At 36.5% G+C, this 20,489-nt stretch overlaps 1 protein-coding gene across 1 annotated transcript in view; it reads left to right on the forward strand.

Moving 5' to 3' along the window:
- Positions 1 to 18,212, forward strand: part of GC (GC vitamin D binding protein) — a 40,941-nt gene extending 22,729 nt beyond the window's left edge. The window contains exons 5-14 of the mRNA XM_029951830.1: positions 497 to 708; positions 2,139 to 2,271; positions 2,567 to 2,661; positions 6,123 to 6,252; positions 7,316 to 7,518; positions 8,226 to 8,355; positions 8,795 to 8,892; positions 10,613 to 10,745; positions 14,314 to 14,368; positions 16,629 to 18,212. Of these exons, the coding sequence (XP_029807690.1) occupies positions 497 to 708; positions 2,139 to 2,271; positions 2,567 to 2,661; positions 6,123 to 6,252; positions 7,316 to 7,518; positions 8,226 to 8,355; positions 8,795 to 8,892; positions 10,613 to 10,745; positions 14,314 to 14,343 (1,164 nt within the window). The 3' untranslated portion in view covers positions 14,344 to 14,368; positions 16,629 to 18,212. The remainder of the gene's footprint in view (positions 1 to 496; positions 709 to 2,138; positions 2,272 to 2,566; positions 2,662 to 6,122; positions 6,253 to 7,315; positions 7,519 to 8,225; positions 8,356 to 8,794; positions 8,893 to 10,612; positions 10,746 to 14,313; positions 14,369 to 16,628) is intronic.
- The last annotated feature ends 2,277 nt before the right edge of the window (positions 18,213 to 20,489 follow it).

Genomic DNA, 20,489 nt, shown 5'->3' on the forward strand with positions numbered 1-20,489 from the left:
CTGATGCAAAAGCAGGCTCAAGCACCACTGGGTAAGAGAATGCAAACAAATGTAGAAGACTAAAGCAGTGAAGAAGAGTCTGCTCATTTAATAGAAGGACATGGTCCTTCTCCCTGCGGTATTGGCAGAAGGAAGCAGGTGGGAGATCATAGCAGAATCACAAATGGAGTTTTTTCATATGACCTTACTTACCCCAAGATATGTTAATATTTACCTAAACATTGAACTAAAGGATAAAATCTCTGACATCCGCAAACACAGTCTACTTGTTAATGAAGGTTCTATTTTTGTCAATGAGTAATTAACATGAGACCCTGTATTTGCCTATAACTATGTAAATTGTCATGTTGACAAGTCATCCAATAGAGCTTTTGGCATGGAGTTTGTTACCAGTGAGGATTTTTAGATTTAAGACTAAGATTTCATACTCCATGAATATTTGCAAGCCTGGAAACTTCCATATAGGAATTGACCATTTTTTCTTCTCTCATTCTAGACCTCAGCACTGTCTGCTAAGTCCTGTGAAAGTGATTCTCCATTCCCAGTGCACCCAGGAACTGCTGAGTGCTGTACCAAAGAGGGTCTTGAACAGAAACTCTGTATGGCTGCCCTGAAGCACCAACCGCAAGAATTTCCTACCTACGTAGAGCCAACAAATGATGAAATCTGTGAGGCATTCAGAAAAGATCCCAAAGACTTTGCTGAGCAGTAAGTGGCTTTCATAAGTAAACCTTTAGGGCATAAAATATCAGAAGTGGGTCGAATCTAACCCCCTACTCTATACAAACTCCTCTTCTACAGCAACTAGGAAATTTCCAACAAGAACTTGACCCTTACCTAAGACTTCTCATCTCAGTCAATGCCAATTATTATAAATACCTTTCTCAGACAGATGAAGTCAACTTTCCAAAACTCCCAAACTTAGTTCTATCATCTGAAGCAGAATCACTTGGATCCCACCTATGTGATATTTTCAAATATTTGACAGCTCTTGTGATTCCCCTTATGCTAGGGATCCTTGCATACCCTATCAGATTTTCCTTCCTTTTTTTTTTTTTTTTTTTTTGTGATCTCCCAAGACTAACAGAAGAAACAATATATCATTCAGCTTTTCATGAATGTTAATCAATAAAATCAAAATACATGTTCACTTATGTGGTATAACATGTCATCAACTGTTTCTAGGGATGTAAGAATAAAAAACATGCTTTTCTGAAAATTTAAGCATTTAAAATATACACAGCAATACAACTCTATTTAGGATAATGGCAAAATACATATCCAGAAGTCAAATGCAATGTGGCTCAAAGTGGCTTTAGAAGTTTGAAATTAAGGTCATGATTTTATAAGAATTGGTTGGCTTTCTCATCCCTGTAAATAATAGGATTTTGCCCAAGATTTCAGAGTCTCATTTAGACCCTTATGGGCTTATACTCCTAACAATTAAACATTTCAACAAATAAGTAAGCCACATATAACAATTGTTGAGAATAAGTAAACTGGGATAGATAATGAAAGGTAAAGGTGTTTCATTTTGGTTTGTTCAATATTAATAAGCAACTATCATGGGCCACGCACTTAGTAGACCACTAAACAATAAAGAGACAAATGGCTCCTCCTCTCAATCCACTTGGAAATTTAAGAAACCACTTTAATTTTTTTTAATGTTTTTTATTTATTTTTGAGAAACAGAGAGAGACAATGCAAGCAGGGGATGGTCGTGGGGAGAGAGAGGGGGGGAGGGAGAGGGAGGGAGGGAGGGAGAGAGAGAGAGAGAGAGAGAGAGAGAGAGAGAGAGAGAGAGAGAGAGAGAGGAAGATACAGAATCTGAAGAGCGGCTCCAGGCTCTGAGCTAGCTGTCAACAGAGAGCCCAATACGGGGCTCGAACCCACAAACCAGGAGATCATGACCTGAGCCAAAGTTGAATGCTTAACCAACTGAGCCACCCAGTTGCCCTAAGAAACTACTTTAATAAAAATAATGATTAAGGCCTAGTATCCTTTCTCTAAATCCTTAGTGAGTCTTAGATATGAGAACAAAACTAATATAACACATCCTTTTTCCATCAATCTGCTTATGAAAAAGTAGATTCTGCTTCCCACAAGTGTTTTGACCAATACTATTTTTCCTCCCACAGATTTATGTATGAATATTCCATTAATTATGGACAAGCTCCTCTACCACTCTTAGTCAGTTATACTAAGAGTTATCTCTCTATGGTAGGGTCCTGCTGTACCTCATCAAACCCAACAGTATGCTTTTTGAAAGAGGTAGGTATCATTTTATTATGTAGTTATATTCTATTTTCCCCCCTCTATTAATGCCATTCAATTTAAGTAATGGTAGTTCAGATTCTGGAATGAGAAACTTTCTAAAATGCCTCCTCTGCATTTCATTTATTGGAAAAAATATAACCACCTTTAGGAAAGAAGTGTCAATAAGTTTCTTGAGTCAGAATTCAGTTTTATAGTGATAAGAGATAATAGTTTCTTTTTGCCATTTCTGCATTCTGCTTTCTTTCAATGATCTTGACCATCTAATAGGATTCTCTCACTTATTTCCTAGAGACTCCAGATGAAACATTTATCACTTCTCACCACTATGTCCAACAGAGTCTGTTCACAATATGCTGCTTATGGGAAGGAGAAATCAAGGCTCAGGTAAAGATTAAGCACTCTGATAGAGCTTCTGTCTACATTATCTATAATATTAGGATTCTCTAAGAAAATATTTATGATAGAATATATAGACTATAGTCTTATGTTCCTATAATTCTCAAAAAATACCATCCAGTTCTTTTTCTCTACATAAAATATGAAACAAAAATAAGTCTACATTGTCAAGTAGGACATTTTCTTTTAATCAACCTTTTCCATATACTTCTGGGAAAACTGGTAGGCAACTAGAAATGGTTTCCTCAGTATTCATATTAGCATATATTACAAAAACAAAAACTCTTTACTCACCACCTGTTATTTTCTTGGCCCATTTTTTTCTCGTGATGAGACTTCCTGAATTCCTCTCATATTAAGCTTTGTGCTGTATATAATGCATATCTCTTAAGTTTCAGGAATATATTCTAATTACTTAGCTGCTTGATTTATAACCTACACTTCGATTTTTGTGTGGCTGCTGTTACCACTGTATTTTAATTCTGACAGTTTCTATGTTAACACTTTTCTTATCTCCCCAGACATCTAGATTTTGCAGATTTGTCTTTTCAGTATTTACAGTCTCTAATTCTTTTTACTCTAACCCACAAGCCTTCTTTCTCTAATGGTAATGAAACAAACTATTTTGTGCTGGCATCAGAGCCTAAGGTTCTCTAATGGTAATAGAAACATCATGAATCTTTTAAAAATAATCTTCTAATAGAAATACCCAAATACTAAACAGTATTTTCTCTAGACTTTCCCTTTAGTTTTTCTTTTGCATTAAGACAATATATTTAGGAAGTAGAACATAAGGATTTATAGTACAAAACCACCCAAAAATATGTGTGTATGTGTATATATACATATGTATATATGTATATATCTTAATCATTAGTTTATACTTGCATTTGTGTCTAGAAATTTATGTTCATAGAAATGAACATGAATAGTTAATAGATATATTGCTGCAACATTTTTTAGATAGGAAATTAGGGATTTCCTAAATTTCCCTAAAATAGAGAATACTTATACTAATTGTGGTATATCCATAGGAGAATGCCATAGTTTGTTATAATTATATTGTAATAATATATTTAATGCCAACTACAGAATATTGGTAAAAGATATTGAAGAAGGTACAAATAAATAGAAATACATTCTATGCTCATTAATGGAAGAATATGGTTAAAATGCCCATACTATTCAAAACAATCTATAGATATAATGCAATCCCTATCAATATCCCAGTGGGATTTGGGGCAGCGATAAAAAAAAAAAAAAGGCATCCTAAAATTCATATAGAATACCAAAGGATTCTATACAGGCCTAACTATCTTGGAAAAGGAAAACAAAGTTGGAGGGCTCACGCTTTATAATTTCAAAACATACTAATAGCAATAATAATCCAGATGCTATGGTACTGGCATAAAATTTATAGATAGATCAATGGAACAGGGATCTCAGAGAAACATGTTTATGTATTTGGCCAAATGGTTTTCAACAAAGATGCTGGGACTACACAATGGGGAAAAGACACTCTCAAATGGTGCTGGGAAAATTGAATATCCACATGCTAAAGAATTAAACTGAACTCTTACCTTACACCATATTTAAATATTCAAGATGGATAAAACACAAGGCCTAAGGCTATAAAACTCTTAGAAAAAGACAAGAGGAAAAGCTTCAGACCGCTAAATTTGACAAGGACTTTTTGGAAATGACCAAGAATAGACAGCAAAAGCAAAAATAGACAAAAGGGAGTATGTCACACTTAAGCTTCTGTTTAAGGAGCTTCCATAAAATAATAAAAAAGTATTCAATTCTGTTTAAACAAGTTATTTATTTTTTATTTAAGTTTTTTTAATGTTATTTTTGAGAGACAGAAAGAACAGGGATGGGGCAGAGAGAGAGAGACACAGAAAGCAAAGCAAGCTCCAGGCTCTGAGCTGTCAGCACGAAGCCAGACACGAGGCTTGAACTCACAAACCAGAAGATCATGACCATGTTTAACTGACTGAGCCACCCTGGTGCCCCTAATCAAGTTATTTAAGCACTTCAAGAGATGTAGAAATGGCCAACAAGCTTTGTCGAAGATTTTCAATATCACTAATCATAAGAGATCATACCCACTACAAAAACAGAAAAATGAGTGTTGGCAACAATGTGGAGAAACTGGAATCCTTGTGTACTATTAATGGGAATGCAAAATGGTGTAGCCCTTATTAAACACAATATGGAGTTTTCTCAAAAATTTTAAAGTAGAATCCTATGATCCAGCAATCCCATTTCTGCATTCAAAGTAGAATCTCAGGGAGATATTTGCACACCCACGTTCATTGCAGTATTCACAATAGCCAAGAGGTAGAAGAAACCCAAAGGTCTTATGCTAGAGGACAATTCTGTGTGATTCCACTCACGTAGTATCTAAAGCAGTGAAAAATCATAAAAACAAAGGATAAAGGTGGTTGCCAAAAGATTGGAGTGGAAGCAGTCAGTGTTCGATGGGTACAGAGCTTTAGTTTAGCAAGGTGAAAAGATGCTAGAAGTGTGCTGTATTTACAGACCTTTACTTACAGTAAATATACTTAACATTCTTGAATTATATACTCAAACAGTTAAGATGTCAAACAAGATTATGTGCTTTTGCCACAATTTTAAAAGAATACTTAGATCAGAAATGATTTCTGTATCATTAAGTGAAAAAGGCAAATATATAAGTAGTGTAGCAAAGCATAATCCTTTATGAAATACTTAATACTTGGTAAGCCTCATACAATGCTTCAGGGTTCTATACCAAAGTATCAGCTTTTATTAATTCTGTGATCTAGGGCTATAGGTTTTCATATTTCTTTTTTCTCTAGTTTCTAAGTGAATTTATAAACCATTTTTAGAAGTACAGTGAGGGACTGCAAAAACAGGCCTTGGGCTTTATGAACAGGGATGTTAGTGCTTTCTTACTGTTGTAGAGCTAACATTTAAAACAAAAATTTTTTTTAATGTTTTTTATTTATTTTGGATACAGACAGAGACAGAGCATGAGAGGGGGAGGGGGCAGAGAGAGAAGGAGACACAGAACCGGAAGCAGGCTCCAGGCTCTGAGCTAGCTGTCAGCACAGAGCCCAACACGGGGCTTGAACCCACGAATGTGAGATCTGACCTGAGCCAAAGTCGGAGGCTTAACCGACTGAGCCACCCAGGTGCCCCTGAGCTAACATTTTAAAGGCACGCTTCAAGTAGGTGGATTGGACCAAACGAAAAGCTGCATATCAATACTAAAAATATAAAAGGATTTATTTAGGATGATAGAATTTTTAGTGGCTCTAGCTCATAGGAAGCAGATGTGTTCCACATAGCTATCAAGGACAAAGGGTTGAAGCTATGGTAATTTTCCTCCAGACTGTATGTTCATAGGGAAACCAAGAACAACAGAATACAGGTAAGCTAACAATTCATTTTTAACTGTTTAGCCATCTCATAAAATTAGCCCAGAAGGTGCCTACTGCTGATCTGGAGGATGTTTTGCCACTAGCTGAGGAAATCACCACAATCCTTTCCAAGTGCTGTGATTCCACCTCTGAGGACTGTATGGCCAAGGAGGTAAGTGAGTCATCATCATATATTGAGTGGCAGGCATTTTAAATTGCTGGTTACATACATCATCTCAGTGAATCCTCATGAAATTTAAGTGTGTTCTTAACTCTATTTTACAGACCAGGAACGATTAATAAGGATGAAAAACTTGAAGTCTTGCAAATAGTAAATGGCAAAGTCCACCATCAGGACAAGATTACCTAATTCCTGAGAATTCCTTAGTCTTCCTGCACAACCCAATGTGTTTGATTATAATTAAACTTCACTTATTTAACTTAATTATAATTTCTTAAATAATATTTAGACTTGAGGTCCTCGGTAACACTAGCCACATTTTTTTTTTAATTTAAGTGATCTCTACACCCAACATGGGGCTCCAACTCATGACCCTGAGATCGACTTGCAGCTCTACTGACTGAGCCAGCCAGGCACCCCACCAGCCACATTTTAAATGTACAATAGCACCAGACAGCATAGATACAGATCATTTCATCATAAAGTTCAACTGAACAATACTGTAACCATTATACTATTCAAAGCTGCTCATGTTTATACCTGTTATAATTTGGTCAGTTTTTTTCATTTACATAATCCTTTCAGGTAGATAAGAATTTGAATTGGTGCTTTAGATAAAGGTTACTCCAAGACTGTGGACTGCTTTAGAAATGATAGTGGGGAAAAAAACCAGGTGATACAGCCTAAGAAAACAGGTCTCTGTTAATAGGTGTTTTCCTGTAACCTGACTTCTAACTTTTTCATCCATACCATGCTAGGGTTTGTAAGCCTACATAAGCCTTCCTTTTTTTTTTTTTTTTTTTTTTAATATTTGTTTTTGAAAGAGAGAGCATAAGCAGGGGAGGGGCAAAGAAAGAGGGAAACCTAGAATCTGAAGCAGGTTCTAGGCTCTGAGCTGCCAGTACAGAGCCCAACATGGGGCTCGAACTTGTGAACCACAAGATCATAACCTGAACAAAGTCAGACTGAGCCACCCAGGCACTCAAGCCTTCCTTATTTTTAATTAGGCCAACCAGGAAACTAATAATGCACCAACTCACGATTGCTTTTGTAGCTGCCTGAATACACAGTAAAGATCTGTGACAACTTAGCCACAAAGAACTCTAAGTTTAAGGACTGTTGTCAAGAAAAAACGCCCATGGACATTTTTATGTGTGCTTACTTCATGCCTGCTGCCCCAACACCAGAGCTGCCGGCTGTCGAGCTGCCTACAAGTCAAGACGTATGTAATAAAGGAAACACCAAAGCCATAGATCAGTAAGTAAACTGGAGTAACTTTTTTTCTTGATGGTATGGATAGTCACTAGCATTAAATGACAAATTAAATGGAAGAAATGGTTTGATCCTATAAAGAACTAAAACTACACTCTTGTGGCATATACCCTAAGTTGCATAAGCTATGAGTATATGCATATTCATCGCATAGAAGTATTTCACAAGTAGGTTGGATTAACAGGTCAGAAGATTATTAGAAAGCAGAATGGAGACCAACTGTAGACAGAAACTATTTGTCTAAGTACTATTTTTATAAATGCATAGGTAACAGTAGAATAAGACAATGGAAGAATTTATAGAAGTCTGTTTTCATAGAGAAGCCAATTAAGGCTTTTACCTGATGCTTTATGTAAGATTCATGGTGTTCTAGTTGGACAAAAGCTAGTTCCATATTATTTTGAAATAAATAGGTTTACATAGAACATATACATATGCATATATAGTACAGACCTTCAATTCATTATGAACTAGTCAGAATAATGTCAAAACAACTGCTAATAATTTGCATTTCAATGAGAAGATTAATCCAAAAGCTGTTGATTTGGAGTCAGTTTTACTTAAATCTTATTTTTAATTAAAATGCAGAAGTCAGGTGATTTGCCTTTATAATACAAGTCAAATTTCAAACAGGATACATTTACACAAATCTACACACGTTAAAGAGTATTCTCTCTTCTCTCTCATGCCAGATATACATTTGAACTAAGTAGGAGAACTCATCTTCCAGAAGTATTCCTCAGTAAAATCCTTGAGCCAACCCTGAAAAGCCTTGCTGAATGCTGTGAGTCTGAGGACTCTACTTCCTGCCTTAAAACACAGGTACTATATGCTTGATTTTCTTCACCAACCTTGGTTTAGGTCAAGAGTTGGAAAACTGTAGCTCATGGGTCAAATCTGACCCAGTATTTGTGCTTGCATGGCCCATGAGCCAAGAATGGTCTTCTATTTTTAATTTCTAATTTTATGACACTCAAAATTCAGGATTCATAAACTTGCACTAGAACACAGGCTCAGTCTTTGTTTACACATTGTTTATACCTGCTTTTGTACCCTATTGGCAGAGTTGAATAATTAAAATGAGACTGTATATGGTTTACAATACCTAAAATATCTACTATATGGCCTTATGTAGAAAATGTTTGCCAATGCTTGCTGTAAATAATAAACACATATACTAACACGTTACACAGAATTCTGATTAATGTCTCCTAGAACAGTGCAAGACAAATAATTTTGTTATGTAATTGTTTTCTTACAGGGCCCTCAACTGAAAAAGGAATTATCTTCTTTCATTGACAAGGGACAAAAACTATGTGCAGATTATTCAGACAATACTTTTACTGAGTATAAGAAAAAGTAAGGAACTTTTCTGGCTATTTCCTCCACATTTATCAATTAAATGGCTTTAGCAAGGTATTGTGATTTTTAAAGTACAGTTGAAGAATGGAGTTCTTTTTACAGGGGGAAAAATAGTCATGTGTATCAGGTAAGAGATCAATTAGAACACAGCCATGAAAGTATATGTATAAGACCTATTGGAACTTCATTCAAAAAACACCAAATTAGTCCATAGTTCATCAACATTCTTGCCCTAAAGCTATATGTAGAACTAGCTATCAATAATTGAGGAACTGTAAAACTACTGAAAAAAGTTACCTAACTTCATGGCAGATGGTCTGACGAGACAACCCAAGCTTTCAATCAAGCATAGTACCACTCATGACTAACATGTATTCCCTATAAAATGAAAATACAAATGTTAATTAATCATCAATAATGTTGTACAGTAGTCAAGAGTCCTGCTTCTCAAATAAGAAAGGCCATAATAGTGAAAGAAATTTTACTGGGTTCTTAAAGACCCATAGCATTCCCAATTTCATTAAGCAGATTTCTTCCATCCATTTCAAATCATCTTGATCAACATAGGCCTAAAGCTAGCACAAATAGAACTCCACAAAAAGACCACAGAATCCCCAAAAGTAGAACCCCAGTGAAGTCTACTTTAGCAAAGCTCCAAAATGAAAAACTGAAAGCCTTAGTTCAAAAAATTGTATAGAACAATATTCAACAGATAATGCAAGTTTTGTACTCCAGGGTTTCATGGGGCAATTGATGGATATTTTTAATGTACTGAGATTATAGAAGTTATCAATGTAGTAGAATTGACATGTAGGGTTATAAAAATCAGAGACTGAGATTATTAAGTCTAGGTATTTGAAACACCGCACCAGGGCGTGCACACAGGCACACACCCTACACACTCTTTCTCCATCCTCTGAATTCCTCCTGGTCTGACTTACCTCACCTTCCAGCTGGGACCAACTCATTTCAGTAATGCTTTTATGAGCAAACTAGTCCCCCTCACCCTCTTGTCCTTTCCCAGGATTCACCTTACCCCAACTAGATAAATTTGGGTTTCTACTACCTCCCATCGCCCACAACTGGGCTGTCAAGCAGTTTTTGGAGAAGGTCAGAAAACCAGGCTGACTTGCTCATTATAGAAGTAGAGAGATACCCAGATAATAGACCATTCCAATTGGGAGAGAATGTAGAGAACTCAAGTCCTAGCATCATCTTGAAAGTGAGGTGGAGAAATAATGGATACTAGAGCTAAAAACAAGAGCCAGCTTCTGACCTTCTTTATGTTTTCCAACCTCCCCAGTCAGAAGTAGGCACACTGAGGGGGAAATTGTATAAAATGAGAGAAGAGAAAAAGTATTAAGGTAGCATAAAGTCCTGACAGGGAACTGTTCTTTAAGGAGGTTGAAATCTAGTACAGGAGAGAAGATATTAAGTCAGGAAGAATAGGGGAAAGGCTGGAGTTCAAATCTAGCAGCACTTTCTAAATTTACTTTCAGGAACTTAAAAGAGATGGAGAGTTCACTTTCTGACCTCAAAGTCGCTAAGATCGCTAAAATTCACTCCGCAGATCTGAAATTTAAGAGCAACCATTTCCATCTTTTTACTAGAAGACTTTTTAAAGAAGATCTTTAAAAGAAGAAGTGGGTTATCATTTTGTATTAGAAATCTTTATAAAATACAACTAGTGAAGCCTTACATAAACATGGTTTTTCAGACTAGCAGACCGGTTAAGAGCCGAATTGCCTGACACCAGTGACCTGGAACTCCAAGGGCTGATTGACAAGCGCTCAGACTTTGCCTCCAAGTGCTGTTCAGTAAACTCCCCTCCTCTCTACTGTGATTTAGAGGTAAGAAAATTTAACCCCTTCCTTGCCAAAGTGTATTTTAAGAACTTGTGTACTCAGATTTACTCATTCCTTTGTTACTGAAATGCCCTTATGTGGCAGACTTTTCTGATACTTTCATTGTAAAGACAAAAAAAAAAAAAAGTGTTTCCTGGTTATGTTAATTTAAAAGCAAAGTGAGGCAGTTAAACTTTGTTAACAAAAGGTTTGTGAATATAAGCAATATAGTGCAGTTTTTCAAACCAAGTTGTAACATTAACAGCTTTTTAATGTTTATTTTTGAGAGACACATAAACAGCTGCATTAGGTTGCCCTATCTCAGAAAAATAAAGTTACCTTACCTAGAAGTTGTTATCATCAGATTTTGCTCTGAGTCTCATTCAGTTACTAAGTTTTTTTTTTTACATTCTGTCAAAAAATAGCTGTTCTATAACCCTTTCCGAGTCCCTCTGTTATCTGCTTATCCATTTATACACTTTCCTTTTTGATATCATCCAAGATAAACTGAACAATGGCAAACACAGGCTTTCTTTAAGTCTCTTGCTTTTCATTTGACTTGCTTTTCGGTTATTTTCTATAATATGTTGCCATTTAAAAACTTTTTGTTTTCAATTACAGTGATGAAAAGGCAGGTTCGTAACTATTTTTCTTGCCTTATAACCAGTAAATGTAGAGCAGGGCTGCTGCTGGGCTACCAGTCTTTCAGTAATTGCTAGAGAAGAAGGAGATAAATGGCATTGAGGCACTTGCGCACATTTGATTGTCTGGAGCACTCAGATTAGACCTCTGCTGTTTATATGAACCTTTCAGATGCTCTTTCTACACTAATCTCATAGCCAGGTCACCAAGCTGCCTCTGCTTTCTGACTTCATATTAAAACAGCATTTCTCTTTGATTCTCAATGCTTGGTATGGGTATTCGTCCTGGTACTCTATAATATTTGGGGTATAATTTATTAAATCTCCTTGTCCTATATTTGTTGGACAATTGTTTTCCTTAAAATGAATGCCTATCTACTACATGGACTCCAAAGTCATTTATATCCAGGGATCCACCTCTATCTGACATCTAATGTCTTCTAGCGGCATGGCCACTAGAAGAATGGCAAAGGAACTTTTGAACCAGACTAAATTAACATTTCATAGGTGGTGACCTATCCCTACACCTCACTCTGATCTTGAAATGACCAGCAAATAGAGCCACCTGTGTGATTTTCTATTAGCTTCACCAAATACTCTCAGAACTGGTTCATTTTTTTTTTTTTATCCCATAGAAGCCCATTAGCTGCAGAAACAGTTGTAAAATTAGACTCGAAACTAATTTTCCTTTCCACCGATCATTTAGTCAGGTCACTACTATGGATTCTTCTGAGAATTCATTACTATGCTTTTCTAAGATGTCCTAATAGAGTGCTAGAGGCATTAAATATGGCTTGAGAAATTTTTCAAAAAGCCTCTGTTACTTGCTGGAGTTGGTCATTGCAATCTTAAAAATACAACCACAAGTGCCAAATGGGATCTAGGTAAGGAGGAGAACAACTCTTTTTTCTTCCTCCTGCACTTCAGGGAAGACTGACATATCCATTATACCTTGTCCTAGCTCTTCAAAGTAGATTTTATGATCCTCAACATTATAGCTAGCATTTATTAAGGCATTACTAAATGTGAAGCATAGTAACAGCCTTACAGGCATGTGTTTATAAAATGATCTAAAACAATTCTAAGTGTAAGGTACTATTTTTAATTCCCCTTTTACAGACGGGTTGAAGGAAATATGCAAAGGTTACCTGATGTTAGGAGAATTATTTATTCCTTTGCAGTCTGTTACTCTCACTTCAGGTCATGGTCATAGACTTACCCCAATTTAGCTAATAAAGACAAAGTAAAATATATACCAAGAGACTTAACTATTGACTGAAATTCAAAATTACTGCTAAAGTAGAAAAACAATTGTGCCAGGTCAGCTTTGTCCTTCTGAATTCCATCCATTTCACTATCTTGAGCTCTTCTTCCACTAGTTATACTTATTTTGTTGCAACAATTCCTTTACTGGCTCTCTCTAAAGTTACTTCTCTCTTGACCTTAAATAAGACATTTTAGTCACTACTCCCTCATTATTTTTCTTTTCTCCTCCCCTTACAGCCGAGATTTTTGAAAGAATAGTATATGTTCTCATTCCTCACACCGGTTAACTCTTCAACCCTTTGCAGTAGGACTTCTAATGGTACTGTACTGCTAACAACAGCATTGCACTGACCATCTCCTTCTTGCTAAATCTAACCAACATTTTTTCAGCCCTTTTCTTAATAGCTTTCTCTGCAAAAACACTTCACACCCACAACTATTACTTCCTGCTTGAAACAATTCAGCATCTGTATTACCATTTTCTACCTTTTGTCCTTCTGGAGTCTTGCCTTCTCGTGCTGTTGCATACTGTCCTCTTCTAGCCATCCTTTAATTCCTTTCCAGAGTTTTCTTCATTGCCCTTTTTTATAGTACATTTTTCTTGAGCATTCTCATCCAAGGACATGCCTTTAATCTCCAAGTCCCTATCTTCAGCCAAGATCTCTTCCATAAGCACTGAGCATTTTAGTCTACTCTTTGTGGGCCTCCCATGTTCCTTAAGAAATTTAAATTTAACCATGCCCCAAATCTTTCCCTTAAAATCTCTTCTTCTATTTCCTAAATTTATGAGTATCACCACAACTCACCCATTGTCTAAAATAACAAGTATTCCTGGATTTCACTTTTTTTCCATATTCATCCAAATTCCAAATCCTACTAATTCTATGATTCTAACACCTCAGTATCTCAGTCTCCCTACCTATTTCTCCCTACCTAGTTTACTGGTACTTAAATTGAGGCAATCCTTTGCCTGGATTACAACCTCCCAATTGGTCTCTGGTCTCTACTCCCCTACCCCACCTTCCTTTTCTTACACCCAACCTCATCTCTATACAGAGATCAAAGTAACCTTTGTAAGATACCAAATAGTTAATAGATTCCTCTAATTGCTCTCTATTGCATCTAAAGTTTTGTTTTGTTTTTAAAGAGTTTGGACCCTTGACTCCCCTCCAGTCAGATCTACCATTACTTCTTGTTCTTCCTGCTTTGATTCTCCTGAACTACTTGCAATTTTTCAAGTACCTTAAACTTGCTTTTACTCAAGGATTTTGCACATAATAATTCATCCTTCATTGCCTAATCCTTCTACTCCAACCTTGGTAAATCTTTCATCAAGCCTCAGGATTCAATTTAAACCTCACCTCCTCTGGGAATCCTTCCCTGACACTCAAGCTCTTCGTTTTCCCTTTGTATTGCACACCCTATGCACACCCAATAATTAGCACTTCATAACTATTCTCATTTTTTTCTTGTCTATTTTCCTGGGGCACTGTAAATTTTAGGAGCAGAGACAGTATAAAACCAAACATGAATGATGGCCAGTAAATAATTTAACATAAAACTACATTTTGACATGAATCTTATCCCCAAGCAAGTTTTGCATTTTTGTACACCTTCTGCAATAGTCTATGAAATACTTTGACTTAGAAAACTTTTTTTCATTTCAGATTGATGTTGAAATGAAAAATACTCTATAATCTGGATACATGTGTGTTGTCTTAGGTAAGTATAGTTTTTGAAGGCAGCAAAGCATGTAGATTTGTAGGATGTATTTTAAAATTCAGAATTTGAATAGTCTTCTTACTATTAGCTTTTCAAATGCATTTTACAGAGGAAAATATTAAGCATATGAAAAAGTTAAAAAGTTTAAATAAGTATATATAACCAACTTCTGACCTATGTAGGGCTAGAATCCAGGTCTCCAGCTTGATACATATCTATTACAACCTCACATCTTAGGTAATGACAGCAGAGAGATCATTTCAGGGATTTTGATGAATTAAAAAGTTTAAAGACTTAGTTTAAAGACAGAGTCCATCAAGTCTTAAAGACCACAGGGTTCTCAGGAGGAGAAAGGCATTTTTCAAATTAAAGCAGGATGTTTGAAATATTATCACTCATTTTAAATATTACATTTTCATCCATTAAAAAATACGTGATGAAGAAGCTAAGAGCAGAAGATAGAACCCCATACCTTAAACTGAAGGTGACCTCCACTCTGCAAATTAACAAAATTATTTTTTCCAGATTTAATTGTATTCATTTTAAAAAAGATTACTTCTGAGGTTTAAAATGATGAAAATCATCATTTTGGTTTATCTCAGACCGTACTTAAACTGAGGCTTTTCGCCATTGTAAGATTTTTATTTTGTTATTTACTGACAACATTCCTCAGAAGGATGTGGAAGCAGAAACCATTGACTAAGGAAATTAAATCCTTCTACCAGATTCTGGCTTTCAATATAATATTTGCATCTGAAACAGTAAAATTAACACACAGAAGCAGTAAAACTGTGTGATGGGGTGGTCACAGAAATTTTGGGAATTACTCAATCTACATTAGAATATCAACTCCAACTATCTATCTCTGTGAGCAAGTTATTTATACTCCCTAAAGCTCAGTGACCTTTTTTGTAAAAGGAAAATTACAGTTGCTCCTCTCAGTATTGTTGTAAGGATGAAGGTGAGGTGGCGTATATAAAATGCCTAGAAAAGAGCAGTACTATTAGGAAAGCTGCTACAGTTGCTTCTATTACAGATGATGCGAATCTAAACTAGAACAAGTTTCCCCCAAATATATCAGTCTTTTCAGATTTTAAATTCCTCTAGAATTGATCCATTTTTCTTTGATTTTCTCTTACTATAACCCGTCAGCTCTCCAATGACAGAAGTGACACATATTGTCTAGTATGGAGCAGTTCCTGAAACTGTTAAACCAAGTTGGCTAGCACTGCAACCCTACAGCTCAGAGATTCAGGCTTGTAGAAGCAGGAGCCTTTGTCTCAAGGTATTCTCACCCCCAAGCATACTTAGGATGCAGGTCTTCCAGCCAACAGTGTGATGCGATTTCATTCTTAACTAAAATCATTATCAGCCTGAGTTGTCATCTTGACAGTTAGTGGTCCCCTTGATCACTTCCTTCATGCCCCAAAACTGATGGATTGTGGCCACATTTGTGTGCCTCACTGGAGAGAGAATTATGGTCTCCTAGTAAATCCCATAAAGCCAGTTATCTTTTTTTTTTTTTTTTTTCAGCTTTGGAAATAGTGTTCCCTAAATTGTCAACAGATAAAGGATTTGGTCCACATTGCAGATTCAAGCTGGATAGAAATCACTACCAGAATCATACTCAGCTAGGTGCTTACACCAAGAGAGAAACCCAATAACTCAGCATAGCCGGGTGCTTACACTTTGAAAGTCACAAGTGAGGAAAGCACAGGTCTCATTGTCCTGTGTGAAGTTCTAGTTTTGCGGATGAAAGGTGGAATTTCTTGCACTGTGCAAATACAACTATGGTATAACTGCTGTAGTGTCTTGTGACGAAAATCAAAATGGAGACACATTTGACTCATTACAAAGTAGAAGGGGATTTGATGAGAACTTACACTATTTTACTAAAATAAACTATCATCACAATCCCATGACTAGGAAGCCTCATGGTTTCCATGGGTTTTGTTGTTGTTGTTATGGCAGGGAATATTTTCAGGGCATAAAGTTACATCCATCATTAGTTCAAAGAAGAAAAGAAAAACTATGATGTACCTTGGCATAGCAACAGTGATGACCTTATGTACAGGTTTGGGGAATTTCTTACATTTCTATTCTGGACCCATCAGGTGGGTCACAGTATATATATGGGTCATACTAGATAGATTTCTTTTTAAACATAAAAATAACCTGACCTTATAAACATCTGCTGAGCAGTATTATGATTGTTGCCCATTAGCTGTTTGTCTGACATTTATCTTCATTATTCTCATAGATCTCGTGCTGGAACCACCCTGGGAATATCTGATGGCCTAACCTAAGCAAAACCAGAACTCCTGGGGACACCAGTAAAAAACTTCCTGCTTTTTATTAACCACAATATCTTTATCCAATGAGAAGTAGGATAATTTGCTATAAAAATAAATATAATGCAGATCATAAATGTCACCAAGGATAACGTCACAATGTTGATTTTCAGCACTGTCCCTGTGATTTTCACGAAATTGCTGAGATAAGCAGCCCCAGCCTCACAAGCACCTGGTTTCTATCTCGCTGGTGTTTCTAGATGATGCACAACATTAAGTATCCACTTTCAATTCCCAGTACGCTAAGCTACATTCTTCGACTGCTCCTCAGGCTTCATAGGCAACATTAAGGAAAAGTTGGCCAGACTTCTATCATAAATAGCCTGGGATAACTCACTTCCTTAAGAAACACAACAAATACCTTCTTGAGAAAAACCTTCCTCCTCCCAGCTGCAGGGTATGGGATTGAGTAGGTAACATCTACTTTCCAAAAAGAAATCCTCTCTGGCCTGAACAAGTTTATTTTTGTTAAAGATAACTCCTCAGAGCAATTTACTGGGTCAGAGTTCCAAAAACCTGATTTCAGCTTAATCCATTTACCATGTGTACACTGTATAGGATATTATTTCTATGTGCTTTCTTTCTCAGGGAAAGTGAAGGTGTTCTAACCAAACATATTTAGTTTTGAAAAAAGATCATACCTTTAGAATAAATACCTCTCTGAAACCAATACAAGCCAAGAAAAACTTCTGTGTTTACAGTTAATTACCTGAAGGAATTTAGATTCATCGCATGGTAGATGTAGAATTCTATGGTAGAGATGTTGATTTTATAGCAAATGATACTGGTGTCGCATTAACCAAAATCATAGTTGGTCGCTCCTCAAGATTCTAAGTCCCAGGAGGGAGAACTTCATTCAAACAAGGTCAAATGCCTAAAACTTTAGCTCCCAATAACTAGGGAATAAAAGGCCTGTGCCTGTGCCTTTGCAGCTTTGGTAGAAGGTTGAGTCCTATCTTCCATAAAGATTCCCAAATGAGAAATTAACTTCAAATGGGAAGTTCTTCAGTTACCATGATGGGGGTGGAGAGAAGGCAAAAACTATATGCTACATATTTAGGCAGGATTTTAGATTTCTTGAAGTTATCATTTCTGAAAGTACCTTGCTGAAGTTTCAAAACCTACTCTGAGATGTAAACATCACTGATAAAAATAAGAATGAAATTCCAAAAAGGCAAATGAATAGCCCAAGGCAACAATAAAGAACAAAGAAGAGACTTCATTTTCGAGTCCAGTAACCTTTGCAAGATTAATGGACATACCTGAAGAACGTGTTCCCTAACTAAACTAACTCTGGAAACAATATAGTTTAGCTCCCTTGGAGAGTCACAATTACTGTGTACAATTTAATATTCCCTATATTTAACCATGGACCCCTTTTTCTTTGGATATCACCCAGAATTATTTCTCTGTAAATTTAACATGGGAAAATCCTGCTCTGTTCTTATTTAATAAATCACAGTCACAAAATGTTCATTAACCACTACAAACAAGCCCATTTTGGTCAAGCAATTTTATTCCTGATGAAGTAGTACTGAGTGTTTTTGCCTCTAAGTAAGTATTCAATAAGTGTTACATGATGAGTTGAAGTAAGGTTTTCATGGCTCCCCTGGATATATTTTCCAGCAAACTCCGAACACCTTTCATCATTTTTTTATATTGAGAATCTCTGACCCAAATATACCATCATTCTAATACGAGAGTTTTAATTTTAGACTTTATATGAGTAATTATACCTGTATTTGGTTCACTTTATGGGAAGCAGAGATCTTTTGAGAAGATATTGCCAAAATTTGCACTAACATCCTAAGTGCTTCTCATTAAAGACATGTTTTTGAATTGCCATCTACTGTCAATCATAGCTGAATTTACATGTCTATTATATATAAATAATCCTGTTTTTTTGTATGTTATCACCTTTTTCTAGAAAGCAGATACTCACCATGATAGAACAAACAATACTCTGTTTCTAAAAATGGCACTTACATCCTCTATCGATAAGGCTTCCCCAAGGAACGAGAACTAAGAGGAGAGAGAGAAACGGCGAGATTTTACAGATTTACTTACACAGTCATGGAGCCAGTGAACCTGGAGTCCACAGGGCAGGCCAAGAGTCTGGAAACTCACACAGAATTTCTGTGCTGCAGCTTTGAGGTAGACTTCTGCTCTGGAAAGGTTCAGTTTTTCCTTTTAAGTCCTCTGACTGATTGGATGAGGCCTTTGCCTATGATCAAGAGTAATCTCCCTTACTTCTTGTCAGCTGTGGCTTGGTATCAATCACATCTGCAAAATCCCTTTACAGCAACGTCTAGACTAACTTTTGACTGAACAAATGCCCATCATAGCCTAGCCAAATTGACACAAGAAATGTAACCATCACACAAAACTTCTGTTATTTGCATTGTCCTTTACCAGGCTTACTCTCTTCCAAGTTGTAGTAGTAACCCGCTATGTGTTCTAGATGCCTAAGTCACTTCACAGGTGATTCTTAAACTGTCAGCTGAGAACCATCACCTTAATTGGTCTACACAGGATTAGTATATCAATACCTTTCCTGGAAATTCCTCAAAAATAAAGCACCTTTTTATGAAGATTTTAATTTAATAACATAGCAAAGGGATTATGTCTATGATATCATTTAATTCAACAGCAATACATGTGAATGAAACAAGAATTTAGTCAACTTGATAATTTACCCAATTTCCAAATAGCTAAAAATAAACAAGAAGACTAGAAGCTTGTGTTTTTATGACTCTGGTCTTCTCACTACCAAAGCCTCACCTTCACCCAAACGAGAGACCAGCAATTCCCAGATATACAGATTTAATTGGTCTTTTTCTTTTTCTTTTTTCGAATTTTTATTTAAATTCTAGTTAGTTAATGTGCAGTGTAATATTGGTTTCAGGAATAGAATTCAGTGATTCATTAGAAAGACAAATACCATATGACTTCACTCATGTGGAATTTAAGAAACAAAACAGATGAACATAAAGGGGGTTGGCTTGGGGAAGAGAGTGAGGAAAATAAGCCATAGGACTCTTAGAGAACAAACCGAGGAGGCAAGGCACGTGGGTGGCTCAGTTGGTTGAGCATCCAACTTCAGCTCAGGTCATGATCTCAGGGTTTGTGAGTTCAACGCCTGCATCAAGTTCTGTGCTGACCGCTCAGAGACTAGAGCCTGCTTCACATTCTGTGTCTGCCTCTCCCCTGCTCATGCTCTGGGTCTCTCTCTCAAAAATAAATAAGCATTAAAGAATTAAAAAAAAAAAAAAAAAGAAAGAGAGAACAAACAGGGTTGACGGAGGTAGGTGGGTGGGGGATGGGCTGGATGGGTAATCAGTCTCCAGTGGAATATGCGGTGCAAAAGCCTGCAGCCCACTGCTTTAGGAACTTGACACCCCCACCCAAATTAGCAAAAGGGAGACATCTGAGATCAATCAGTTAAGGACTTTTTGGCTAAGGGTAAAGTTATTTGGTTTTTTTAAAATTTTTTTGAGAGCAGGGTAGAGACAGGCAGAGAAAGAGAAAGAAAGAGAATCTCAAGCAGGCTCAGCACCGAAACCATAGAGCCCGAGTCAGGGCTCAAACTCACTAACCATAAGATCATGACCTGAACTGAAATCAAGAGTCAGATGCTTAACCAACTGAGCCACCCAGGCACCTAGAGCAAGGATAAATTTCTATCATCATTTTCTCTCAGTCTGCCATCGCATTAGGAAAATGTCAATTGTACAATGTAGGGCACCATGATGGCTCAGTCTGTTAAGTGG

The sequence above is a fragment of the Suricata suricatta genome, chromosome 1 (genome assembly GCF_006229205.1).
Source record: "Suricata suricatta isolate VVHF042 chromosome 1, meerkat_22Aug2017_6uvM2_HiC, whole genome shotgun sequence".
Taxonomy (NCBI): Eukaryota; Metazoa; Chordata; class Mammalia; order Carnivora; family Herpestidae; genus Suricata; species Suricata suricatta.